This window comes from Capsicum annuum, chromosome 3 (assembly GCF_002878395.1).
Source record: "Capsicum annuum cultivar UCD-10X-F1 chromosome 3, UCD10Xv1.1, whole genome shotgun sequence".
In the NCBI taxonomy this organism is placed as follows: Eukaryota; Viridiplantae; Streptophyta; class Magnoliopsida; order Solanales; family Solanaceae; genus Capsicum; species Capsicum annuum.
This window is the reverse complement of record NC_061113.1, coordinates 8,940,445-8,952,729: the sequence shown is the minus strand read 5'-3', so window position 1 is coordinate 8,952,729 and position 12,285 is coordinate 8,940,445. Positions and strand designations below refer to the sequence as shown.

Here is a 12,285-nt window from a genome sequence, read left to right as displayed (position 1 = left end):
ATATCACACACCTCAAAGCATTATAATCATCTTATCCTAAGCTCTTTTTTGTTTCTTTCTTTATTCAAGGCAAATTAATCAAACATTATGGGTGCCTATACCTTTACTAATGAGTCCACAGTCCCAGTTGCCCCATCAAGGCTATTCAAAGCTTTGGTTATTGATTTTAACCACATTGTATGTAAATTGATGCCTGATGTTGAGAGCATTGAGAATATTGAGGGTGATGGTGGTGCTGGAACCATCAAGAAGGTCACCTTCGTGGAAGGTTTGTTTTATGTTTTTTTTTTTTCGATATTAATATTGAAATTCAGTTGCTGGTTATTTATTTGAACTTTTATTTTCTTCGGACAAAAAAATTGATTCTGAGAAGTAATTCTCCAAAATAATTTTTACACTATTAGATCATCTTTACGCATGTTGTAACGATTATATATCTTGAAAGCTATAAATAGAGGTGACAAAATTAGTCTGTCAAAACATAAACAAACATAAATCGGTTAACATATCCATCTAAGTTTGGTTGCAGGTTATTAACCCGAGTATTTATTAGCTCAACATGTCAAAATAAGCTATTATGTAGTACAGGTTAATTCATGTGAAATCTTGTTAATATATTTTTTAAAAAGATATTTTTTAATTTGATACTTATATATAGTCATAATAAAGAAAAATATAGTTTTATAAGTTACTAAAAATTATACAAAAACAAATAAAGCAATTACAACTAGTAATAATTTGACAGATTGGATTATGACGCGTATTTTAATCCATATCAATCTAATTATGGATGGGTCAAAACTTACTTATATTTTGACCGGTTCAAATTTAGTCCATTCTGCTCACTTAATTTATCTATAAATATCCATTGAAGGACCTTTTAGTATAAAAATTATTTACACTAATAATATATGAAAGTTTAATTTATTTTATTTTTTTTGTTAATGACAGGTGGTCCAATGAAGTACTTGAAGCACAAGATTCATGTGATTGATGAACAGAACTTAGTAACAAAATATTCACTTATCGAAGGTGATGCTCTTGCAAACAAAGCTGATTCAGTTGACTATGATGTCAAATTTGAAGCTTCTGCAGATGGAGGATGTGTTGGCACAACAGTAACTGTGTACAACACAATAGGTGACTATGTTGTTACTGAGGAAGAACACAATTTGCACAAAGCGAGATTTGATGCTATTGTCACGGCCGTCGTAACATACCTCCTCACCAATCCTTCTGCCTATGCTTAAATGGTGAAAAAGAATTGTGTCTACGAGTGAGAGATCGTCATACGTGTTGTTGTGTGTTATGTAATTGAATAAGTAAAAGTTGTTGAAGTTTTAGATGATTCTTCCATGGGATTGAGTTTTACTTTGTTAAAGTCTTTTGTTGAGTGTGTGTGATTTCCAATTGTATGTCATCGAAAGAACTTAAGATAAAGAATATCACAAGTTTTACTTTTTTCAAATGCTTCTACTAAACCTCAAATGTCTTTGTTCAATTAGAGGTGGATTGATGATTAGATTCCCTAATTTTTTAGTTAATTTATTTTAAAGCTCAGTCCATTTTGATTCGCTTAAATTCAACTCATCACATCTATTTAATCCTTCTGACTTAGATTCAAAATCTTTAATTAAGAATGAGAGAATACTCACTACTATAACCGATCTTTATCGGTGAACCAACAATATTGGTAAGCACAATCATTTTATTTTATTTGTATAAGACTTCGATTTTGTTAGATTAGTCATGCTAATTCATAATGAATATGTATACTCAGAATACATACATACGTACACACATATTAATTTTTAAATACATGCGATATCTTAATTATACGAATTACAACAACAACATACTCTCTATGTATTTTCATAAAATGAGATCTGATCCTTAATTATACCAACTAGAATAAATATTCTAAAATAATATAAATAATAGCAGGATATGTATGTGATGAGTTGTATGAAATATGTATATTTTATGCATTCAAACATGATAAAATTCCTATGTTCACATTAGCAATTGGCTTTACTTAGTCAAGATTTCTACACTTGCAACGTTTGGCTTCACCTTTAGTCAAGACGTCGATAATATTTCAAGATAAAGACAAACTAATATTGCAAAATATTAAATTCATATTAGATTATTTAATACTCCAATATTTATAAGTAAATCTATTTAAAATGCAAACTTTATAATATAAAAATAAAACATATTTCTTGCAAGAACAAATAAAGAATTCATAATATGAAAAAAATTTAAACTTACAACATATATAACTCAAATTATTGAAAACAGCTACTCCCTTAATTCATCTTTACTTATTTATTATTGACTTGACACGAATATTAAAAGACAATAAATAATAAAAAATAATTGACTATATATATAAATTTAATTATTTTAAAAAATATATTTGGTAATTAATTACAGTTAATAACAAAGATAAGATGAAAATAAAATATAAATTATTTATTAATTTTTTAAATTAAATAATTATTATTGAATAGTCATTTTTAGTATACTAAAAAAAATGATAGACACAACAAAAAACTATACGCGGAAAGTCGTTTAAAATAATACTATCCTTTTTTGTTGTATCCTTCCCACCGAGCCATCCAATTATGAAAAGGCAACAATAATTAAGTGGTACTATTATTCATCCTCTTTTTTGATGTGAAAGTGTTGTGGTTTCAGAAGTTAAAAAAGCTCTCCGTTTCAATTTATATACTCTCTTTATTTAAAAAAAAAAAAAATGATTTACTTTGACTTGACAAAAAATTTAAGAAAATAAAAAAAACTTTTAAATCTTATGGTTTTAAATTAAAATTGTGTCAAATGTATCAAAATGCACTTTAATTTTATGGTTCTAAACATGTCAGGTGAAAAATTAAAATTAAAGTATTGCCAAAAAAGGAAATGGGTCATTTTTTTTTAAACGGACTAAAAAAGAAAATAGATCATTCTTTTTTAAACGGAGGGAGTAGTATATTTGTTAATTTATTTTTAAAAAGTATTAAAAATATTTTTTATTCAATAATTATTTAATAACATAATTTTTATTTTATTTTCAAATTGATCCCATTTAATAAAAAAATCAACCAAAAATAACACTAATGTAACTTTAATAAAAGTATATTAATAAACATAATAAAGTCTTCTTTTATTTCCTTAACTCCATACCCATTAAATTATGTCACACAATTTGAGACGGGAGAGTAACTTTTTTTGCTTTAATACACTTAATTTATTTTTAAAATATTTTGAATGATTAGTTATGTTGATTTTTTTAGTATTTTTTATGCAGTTTTTAAATATGAAAATTTTATTTTAAAAGTTAAAAAATCTATACTTAAATTAACAATAAAAATTGATATTTAATTACTCTAAAACCACTTCACATAAATTAGAACAAACTCATGCTAAATCACTAGTCAGTCATAATTTAGTAGTATTTGTGTTGGGTTCTATGCAATTTTGATAATTGACAAATTGAAATGAAACAAGTTCAGCAGGTTCATAGATACACTATTTGAAGGAGTTAAACGTATAGCAAGAGCGTTGATGAATAAAAATAAGTGTACAATAATCAAAGAATGAATCGCGGTTACTTCTGATAAGTTCAGTATGTTGAATTGAAGACTTGGTGTTTGACGGCAACATAACGAGGAAAAGAGTTTGAATTGAAGAAGGAATTCTACTTGAATTGGAAAGGCAATTGACGCTCAAAAAAGTTATGCACTCACGAAACAACAAAGGCAATTGACAAATTGACTTTTTAAATATTGCTCAATTATTGAAGGAACACATTGAAGAACCAGGTTTTAGTGTTGAATCTAGCTAGATGTTTAACTTTGATTTATTAGGAGTTGTTCTATGAGTTGAATCGTTGATCTAATCTTAATTTTAGTGTATTATAAACTAAAATAGGAGTTTGTCTTTGAGTTAGGAATAATTCAAAAACTTGGAAACACATACCTTGAGAGTAAGTGTGCATATATAGTTAGGAATTAGAGCTTACAATTTAATTTTTAGGTTACGGAGTTGTAATCTTTTGTTGAAAGGCTCATTGTTGTTTAGTGAAGTTGGGGTTAAATTCTCTAAAGCTGAATATTTTTCATGTAAAAATAAGTGTGTTCTTTACTTAGTATCTTTACTGCTTTCAATGAAACATGTTAGGCGACTCGTTTCACTTGTACACAACTCATAAGTAAAATTCACCAAGACATTAGGTTGTGTAGATTATCAGTTTGACTTATTTTAATTAGCTCTAGCAGCCAGTGCACCTTAAAATTGATACGCCCAAATTACAACTTTTTTTGAAAAGTATAAGCGGTCATTGTCAAATACAGAACCCAACTAAGTTGGCTTCGAATCCCACAGGGAATAAGACGATAACTAAGTGTATGACTATTAATGGACTATTGATCGATGATTTTCGAAAGTAAGGGATATGTTTGTTAACAGAGTTTGTTGATAGAATCAAGTTGTATTCCAACTAGTGAGTATTTATGCAAGGTTAATTCAATGAGAATAAGTAAACTAGGATTATGTTCACCAAGGTATTCATACAGTCAGGGTTGTGAGCTATTCCAAATTCCCAATTAACAATCTCAATTGCAAGATTAATTGAACTCTTAAATTCTATTTGTTTGTTTCTTAACCTTAATAGATAACTACCATTTAATTCTTTCAAACTTAAAGAATGTTATGCTATTCTCAATTGACTCCTCAAGTGAGTTGATCCTGTTAAGGCATTAACCCGTAACCCAAAGGTTAAATTAAAGCCCTTGAATTTCTTGTAAATCTCCTCTTTTTTCAACACACACTTTTCTACTCAAACAAGTGATGCTCATGAGCACACCCTTCAAGTTTGCAACCAAGAAAAATTATTATTATGAAGAGAAGATTACACAATTTCATTAGTTACAGAATTTAAACATTCTCACAACCTTAAGAAACAATTCACACCAAGACTCCCATAACCCTAGTTATGGGAGCTTTAGCCACACATCATAAAAGAAGAAGACTTCATTGTATTTATCATAAACAACAACAACAACAACAAACCCAGTGTATTCCCACTTAGTGGGGTCTGGGGGGGGTAAGATGTACGCAGTCCATACCTCTACCTCTGATGAAGTAGAAAGGCTGTTTCCGAAAGACCCCCGGCTCAAGTCACGAGATATCACACAACACATAGTACAGCACAGAAGCAGATGACATAACATAGATACGGCACCCATAAGGAATATAAAACAGAGTAAAGCAGGAATGCAGGAATATACAGCAAAGGAAAGCACACATATTCGTAATAAACATGGAACACGGAACACGGAACATTGAATACGGAATCATAACAGGAATACACCCCCACCAATTTATTCCCTACACTAGCGACCCGAACTGGCCCTAATCCTCTGCCGTAATTCGCATCTTCCATACCTTCCTATCTAGGGTCATGTCCTCGGTGAGCTGTAACTGTTCCATGTCCCGCCTAATCACCTCACCCCAGTACTTCTTCGGTCTACCCCTACCCCGTCTAAAACCATCCAACGCTAGCCTCTCACACCTACGGACCGGGGCATCCGTGCCCCTCCTCTTCACGTGTCCGAACCATCTCAATCGTGCTTCCCGCATCTTACACTCCACTGAAGTCACACCAACCTTCTCCCGGATAGTCTCATTCCGAACTCTATCCCCTCGGGTCAGTCCACACATCCAGCGCAACATCCGCATTTCTGCCACCTTCATTCTTTGGATGTGGGAGTTCTTAACTGGCCAACACTCCGCTCCATACAGCAAGGCCGGACGGACTACCACCCTATAGAATTTGCCTTTAAGCTTGGGCGGCACCTTCTTATCACACAGCACCCCCGATGCGAGTTTCCACTTCATCCATCCCGCCCCAATACGGTGCGAGACATCCTCGTCAATCTCACCGTTACTCTGGATCACGGACCCGAGATACTTGAACTTATCCCTCTTCCCTACCTCCTGTGCTTCTAGCCTCACTACTACCTCATTCTCCCGCCTCACGTCATTAAACTTACATTCCACATACTCTGTCTTGGTTCTGCTCACCCTGAACCCTTTAGACTCCAGAGTTTGCCTCCACAACTCTAATTTGTCATTCACCCCCCCCTCGAGTCTCATCTATCAGGACTACATCGTCTGCAAAAAGCATACACCACGGCACCTCCCCTTGGATACGCCGCGTCAACACATCCATTACTAACGCAAACAAAAAGGGACTAAGAGTAGATCCCTGGTGCAATCCTGTCAGGACAGTGAAATGCTCTGAGTCTCCTCCCGCCGTCCTCACCTGGGTTTTCGCTCCCTCATACATATCCTTAATTACTCTGATATATGCCTGCGGTACTCCACTCACCTCCAGGCATCTCCAAAGTACTTCCCTGGGGACTTTGTCGTACGCCTTTTCCAGGTCGATGAACACCATGTGCAGATCCTTCTTCCTCTCCCTATACTGCTCCACCAACCTCCGTACCAGGTGGATTGCCTCCGTCGTCGAGCGGCCGGGCATAAATCCGAACTGATTTTCCGAGATAGACACTATCCGTCTCAGCCTCACCTCGACCACTCTCTCCCAGATCTTCATAGAGTGACTCAGTAACTTAATCCCCCTATAGTTATTGCAACACTGAATGTCCCCCTTATTCTTATAGAGGGGGATCATGGTACTCCACCTCCACGCCTCGGGCATCTTTGCCGTCCTGAAAATTTCATTGAACAAAGCAGTCAACCACCTTACACCAGCCTCTCCAACGAACTTCCAAAACTCCACCGGTATCTCATCCGGCCCCGTCGCCCTACCCCTTCGCATCCTGCGGACTGCCTGTCTAACCTCGTCTACCTTAAAACGTCTACAATAGCTAAAATCCCGACACTCCCCTGAGTGCTCCAGTTCCCCTAACACAATAGCTCTGTCCCCCTCGTCATTCAAGAGCCTATGAAAGTACGACTGCCATCTCTTCTTTATGTGGCCGTCCTCCACCAACACTCTACCGTCCTCCCCCTTAATGCACCTCACCTGATCGAGGTCACGACCCTTCCTCTCCCTAGCCTTTGCGAGTCGGAACAACTTTTTCTCCCCTCCTTTCCTCTGTAACCCTGCATACAAGCTCTCAAAAGCGGCCGTCTTAGCTGCATACAAGCTCTCAAAAGCGGCCGTCTCAAAAGTCGGAACAACTTTTTCTCCCCTCCTTTCCTTTGGATCTTTGTAAGCTCTCAAAATCACTTACAAAGATCCAAAGGATCTTGATCTTCAATGAATAGTGAATAAAATGATAAGATCCTAGTAAAAACCTTGTTTCTCAGAGAAATTTAGGTTACAAAAGTACTCAGTAGTCCAAAGATGCCTAATTTAATCTTAAACTGGGTATTTATAGATTTTCAGATAATGGAGATTTAAAATTCGAACTGCAAATTGCCGCATCATGGTTGACGGCCAAGATGACGATCCATCACGGGCTTGACGGTCCGTTGCCTGGACCGTCAGATCTATACGTTCTGTTTAAGCTCCGATAGTTAAGTTGACGACCCATCACAGGTCTGACAGTCCATCACTTGAACCGTTACTTCGATCATTGATGAATTGCATTCTGCTTAATACTGATGGCCAAGGTGACGGTCCGTCAGTGGCCTGACGGTCCGTCACTTCGATCCTTGACATCTCTTATTTTGCTTATCATTGACAGGCACTGTGACGGTCCGTCACAAGGTTGACGACCCGTCAATTAGACCATCAATCGCCTTTAGTTCCTGCTTTCCCAAGTTATTTCTTCTTCTAAGTCTTTTACCTGAAAACAAGTAAAACCCAACATCAAATACCTCAATTGTTGCTTAAAAACATACAATCATCCCTTGTAAAAGATGTAAAATGTTCCGTCAAAAATCGGAACATCAAAAATCCAACAGTTTTACATTCCAGCTAAATCTACAAAGTAGAATTTCGAAAGAATAGAGTTTATTCAGATCTTATTTTTACCTGTTGGAGATAGAGAGATTGTTTCTAAAAACAACCTTGACTTAAGAGAAGCAAATCAAAGTAGTAATGAAAGAAAAAATGATTGTGAAGAAAAATATGACAACTAATAACAAAGCAACGCGAAACACATATACTCCCTCCGTTCTCTTTTACTTGTCACATTTTGACTTGGTACGCCATTATGAAAAATAATTAATAACATAACTATTTTACCATAGTACCCCTTTATAAGGAAGTTTATATTGTGTCTTGAAATTAAATTGTAGAAAAAACAATTAATGCTAAGGGCAAAATAGGAAAAAAAAGAAAGTTGTCTTTTCTTAATAATTCAAAAATGACAAGTAAAAATAGAAATTCAATTAGAAAATTAGTGACGACTAAAAGTAAACGGAGAGAGTACCAAAAGTTGTAATATCGTCTAACAAGATGCGATCACTTTGACATAGTAAACAACAAATGATAACTGAGGCGAAAAGCCAAAGACTACATAGGTAGGCTTATCCTCTCATAAACCCGGTGCTTTAGACTATCATCAAGTTAAACACTAAAAAAATAGGTTAATACTAGAACAACACTCAACTACCGTAGGTAGTGAACTCAGAATTTAAGGAGTGTGGGTGCTTACTAGAGAAAAAAATAAAAAATCACCTCAACATTCCAATGCACCTAATCAACTTCTTGTTTAGTGGGTGCTTTTATATAATATATACTTATTTTCGTATATTTTTTATGTAATTATACCTATTCCGCATGGAATTTAATGGGTGTCAAAACACCCAAAAATTATATGTAGGTCCGCCCCTGACTACCTATTAACCTTCTATCTTTATCCACGATCTCTACACCTCCTATCTAAGATCATGTCCTCAATACAAAACAAAACTCAAAGGCCTTGATCATTCCATAGTCTGGTTCTCCTTGGGGTCATCTGGATCAAAATTAGATAATACCAATTATTGTTTCGGAATTATAACTTTATTTTTATATAAGACAAAATAATTTCATAATTATAATACAAATTTTATGTTGATTTTTATTAATACCATTACTTACAATTAAATACTGAATAAATTTAATCAAAACTTTTATAATGAGATATAATCCTACTATACGTAACCAAAAAAAACACAGCATTTGGATATATATGACAATTTTGATGTAGAGTAGACATTAATGTGTGTCATCAAGCCTTGTTGTTAGATCATTTTGTCATGAAGTTATCCATCGCCACAACCAACAAAATCAATTTGCATTCATGTCACTAAGGTTCATTAAAAGCAAAAATACTTTCTTATAAGTTTCTTTTTTTTTTAGAATTTAAAATTGAGATTTCTCAATAATTCTATTTATCTTGACGACGACAGGGAGCGCATGTAGCTTAATGTTATCGTATTTATCTGAACCCAATACGATTAACACAGAAAACAAATTTATACATGAAAATTGACTAAAACCACAACATATAATAGGTACGAACTCATAGAACTTCAATTCTGATAACTATGATCAACATCTAGAAAGAAAAAAATGGATATATATAGAAGTCAAGAATGGCTTACTTTAAATTGAGGTAAAAGTTAAGTTTGCTGATGACTCTAAACTCAATTTTATCCCTATAAATACCATCTAAAACTTGACATTATATCCCACAACTTTATAAAATTAGCACATTAATTCATCTTAATATATTCTCTCTTTGAAAAGGCAAGTTAACATTATGGGTGTCTTTACCTTTGTAGATGATGTTACAAGCACAGTGTCCCCTACTAGGTTGTTCAAAGCTTTGGTTGTTGATGGTGACAAACTTATCCCTAAGTTGTTGCCACATATTAAGAAAATTGAGCCTGAGGGAGATGGAAGCATCAAGAAAATGAACTTTGTTGAAGGTAATATAATTAGTTTTTATAAGTTTATTGTCTTGTCTTAATTATTATAAATGATCTAAAGGGAAGCGTTGGAGTAACTGGTAAAATTGTCTTCGTGTGATTAGGAGGTGGAAACAACCTCTTGTAGAAATGCAAGGTAAGGTTGCGTAGACCCTTCTTTGTGGTCCGACCCTTCTTTGGACTTTGCGCATAACGGAAGTTTAAGTGCATCAGACAATTTTTTTTTAAATTATTATAAATGAATGTGAATTTTTGCATCTTTAGTTCATAGGACTAATTAAATTCTTTTCAATGTTAAGAAAAAGGCAGAAGTGAGCTAAAAAGAATTTTCTAGGTGACATTTTTTTTAGTTTGTCCAAAAACTGATACATTTCTACCCTATAATTGAATTTTGAGTTGTTGTTTTTTTATCCTTAGTGATATTATTTATATAGCAATAGAAATATCTAATGTATTTTGTTTGGGCATAGATTTCAAGTATTTTTTATTTTATTTGAAATTTAAGTTCGTTCGAGTTGAAGATTCAGTTGTGTTGGATTATACTTTTTTTCAAGGATATTTAGGAAAACGTTCATGCTTGAATATACTCAAATACAGCTTCAAAAGTGAAAGATGAGGTGGAAAAGGTTCCAAATGTTTTCCAAATTTGATATACAACTTCAAGTTGGAGTTGCTGCTCTGTTAATTAGAGGTTTCGATTTCGAGTTCGGAATATATAAAAAAAAAATCTTCATTGGAAGCGTTTCTCCGAATAAGTCCTATTTGGCACAAATTTAAATTAGTCAAACTACTTCAATGCGGGTAGGAATAAAAAAAAAAAAAGACAACTACAGCTACTAGCTAGTATGTGTTAAACTACACTAATACTTCACCTTATTTTGATAAAAATGTCACAGGTGGTCCAGTAAAGTACATGAAGCACAAGATTCATGCGATTGATGACAAGAACTTAGAAACAAAATATTCACTAATCGAAGGTGATGTTCTTGGAGACAAATTGGAATCAGTTAACTATAATGTCAAATTTGAACCTGCTGGAAATGGAGGGTGTCTTTGCAGGACAAAAATCGAGTACCACACAAAAGGTGATTATGTTTTTAAGGAAGAAGAACACAATGAAGCCGAAAAACAAGCCAGGGAACTTTTCAAGGCCGTCGAAGATTACCTCCTCGCCAATCCTTCTGTCTACGCTTAAGTGATGAAAAAGAATCAGACTCACACGTGTATGTGAGTGCATGCATGGGTGGATCAAAGGACTCTTCATGAAGAGTTCTAATTAAGGGGCTTGAGTTTAGTAGTTGTTATAGGCTTCTTTTTTTTTTTTTGGGTTGTTGTTGTTGTTAAGTGTGTGTTCTTTCCAATTACTATCTATGTCATGGAAAGAACTAGAACTTTGAATAAGAATATAGGCCAACTTCGAATAAGAATGTAGGCAAGCTTTACTTATGAGTAATGAAAAGCTTGTGTATCAGAAATGTCTTGTTCAATATCCGAAACTTTTTGTACAATTTTCTACCACATTGTTACTTGAAAATTTCACAGAATTTCAACATGCAATTTCTGAATATATACAAGTGAATCTGCTGCTATATCTTTTGGATGCGCATAAGGTAAATTTTGCTCCAGTGTAATAGCCCATAAACTATATAGGAGAGGTAAGTTGTACTAGGCAAATCCTGTGCTATGAGATCGACTAGCAGGCATGCACGGGGTTTCGAACCTGAGATTCCCATTTAAGAGATTTTCTACTCAACCAATTTGGTCAATAAGTTATTTTCAACATGCTATTGCAAAAAGAAAAACTTGACAAAGGGGAATATATATAAGTTGAGTTTAATTTATTCAAAAGCTTTTGACACATATTCTCTATTTAAAAAGTTTCACTTAATATGCATAAATATTTTTAGCCTGGACTCACAAAACTTAACAGGAAAACTACAGGACTTAGCAAATATAAACCCCGACTAACCTACTCAGTCTAAGGTTTAATTAATTATGATAAATAATCTCTCTTCTCTAATTAAATACAAGAAATTTCGAGATAAGCATTTAGTATCCCTTAACTATGATCAAAATTGCTACGACACACTCCAACTTCACGAGGGTCATATTATCTCCTGAACTCAATTTTAGTATATTTTTGTCACCCTTGTATGCTGATGTGACACTTTGTGTGAAGTTAAACACATGAAGGACTGTCATGTGCCACGTCAGCTAAAAAGATTGACAAAAATATGATAAAATTTAGTTAAGAGGAGTAATAGGACCCCAGTGGAGTCGTAGCAAATTTGGTCATAGTTCGGGGGTACTAGACGCTTATCTCTAAATACAATCCATAGCCTCTCCTCATATCCTCTCTTGCCACTCTCCTCCCTCTCTCCCAATCTC

At 34.1% G+C, this 12,285-nt stretch overlaps 2 protein-coding genes across 2 annotated transcripts; both read left to right on the top strand.

Moving 5' to 3' along the window:
- LOC107864569 (pathogenesis-related protein STH-21) lies at positions 1–1,468 on the top strand. Its single transcript, XM_016710984.2, has 2 exons — positions 1–268; positions 952–1,468. Exons 1-2 carry the CDS (start codon positions 88–90, stop codon positions 1,248–1,250), a joined length of 480 nt encoding a protein of 159 aa, XP_016566470.1. The 5' UTR covers positions 1–87; the 3' UTR covers positions 1,251–1,468.
- An 8,177-nt stretch (positions 1,469–9,645) lies between these two features.
- Positions 9,646–11,372, top strand: LOC107864570 (pathogenesis-related protein STH-2). The gene is given in 3 exon segments (XM_016710985.2): positions 9,646–9,897; positions 10,794–11,036; positions 11,039–11,372. Coding segments are annotated over 3 exon segments (537 nt in total). The 5' UTR covers positions 9,646–9,728; the 3' UTR covers positions 11,164–11,372.
- The last annotated feature ends 913 nt before the right edge of the window (positions 11,373–12,285 follow it).

What these genes read in the sequence shown, in the direction of transcription:
- LOC107864569 (XM_016710984.2), top strand. Translation starts at nt 88, where the DNA reads ATGGGTGCCTATACCTTTACTAATGAGTCCACAGTCCCAGTTGCCCCA. An exon ending in GAAGGTCACCTTCGTGGAAG is followed by an intron (nt 269 to 951) that starts GTTTGTTTTATG and finishes TGTTAATGACAG; the next exon opens with GTGGTCCAATGAAGTACTTG.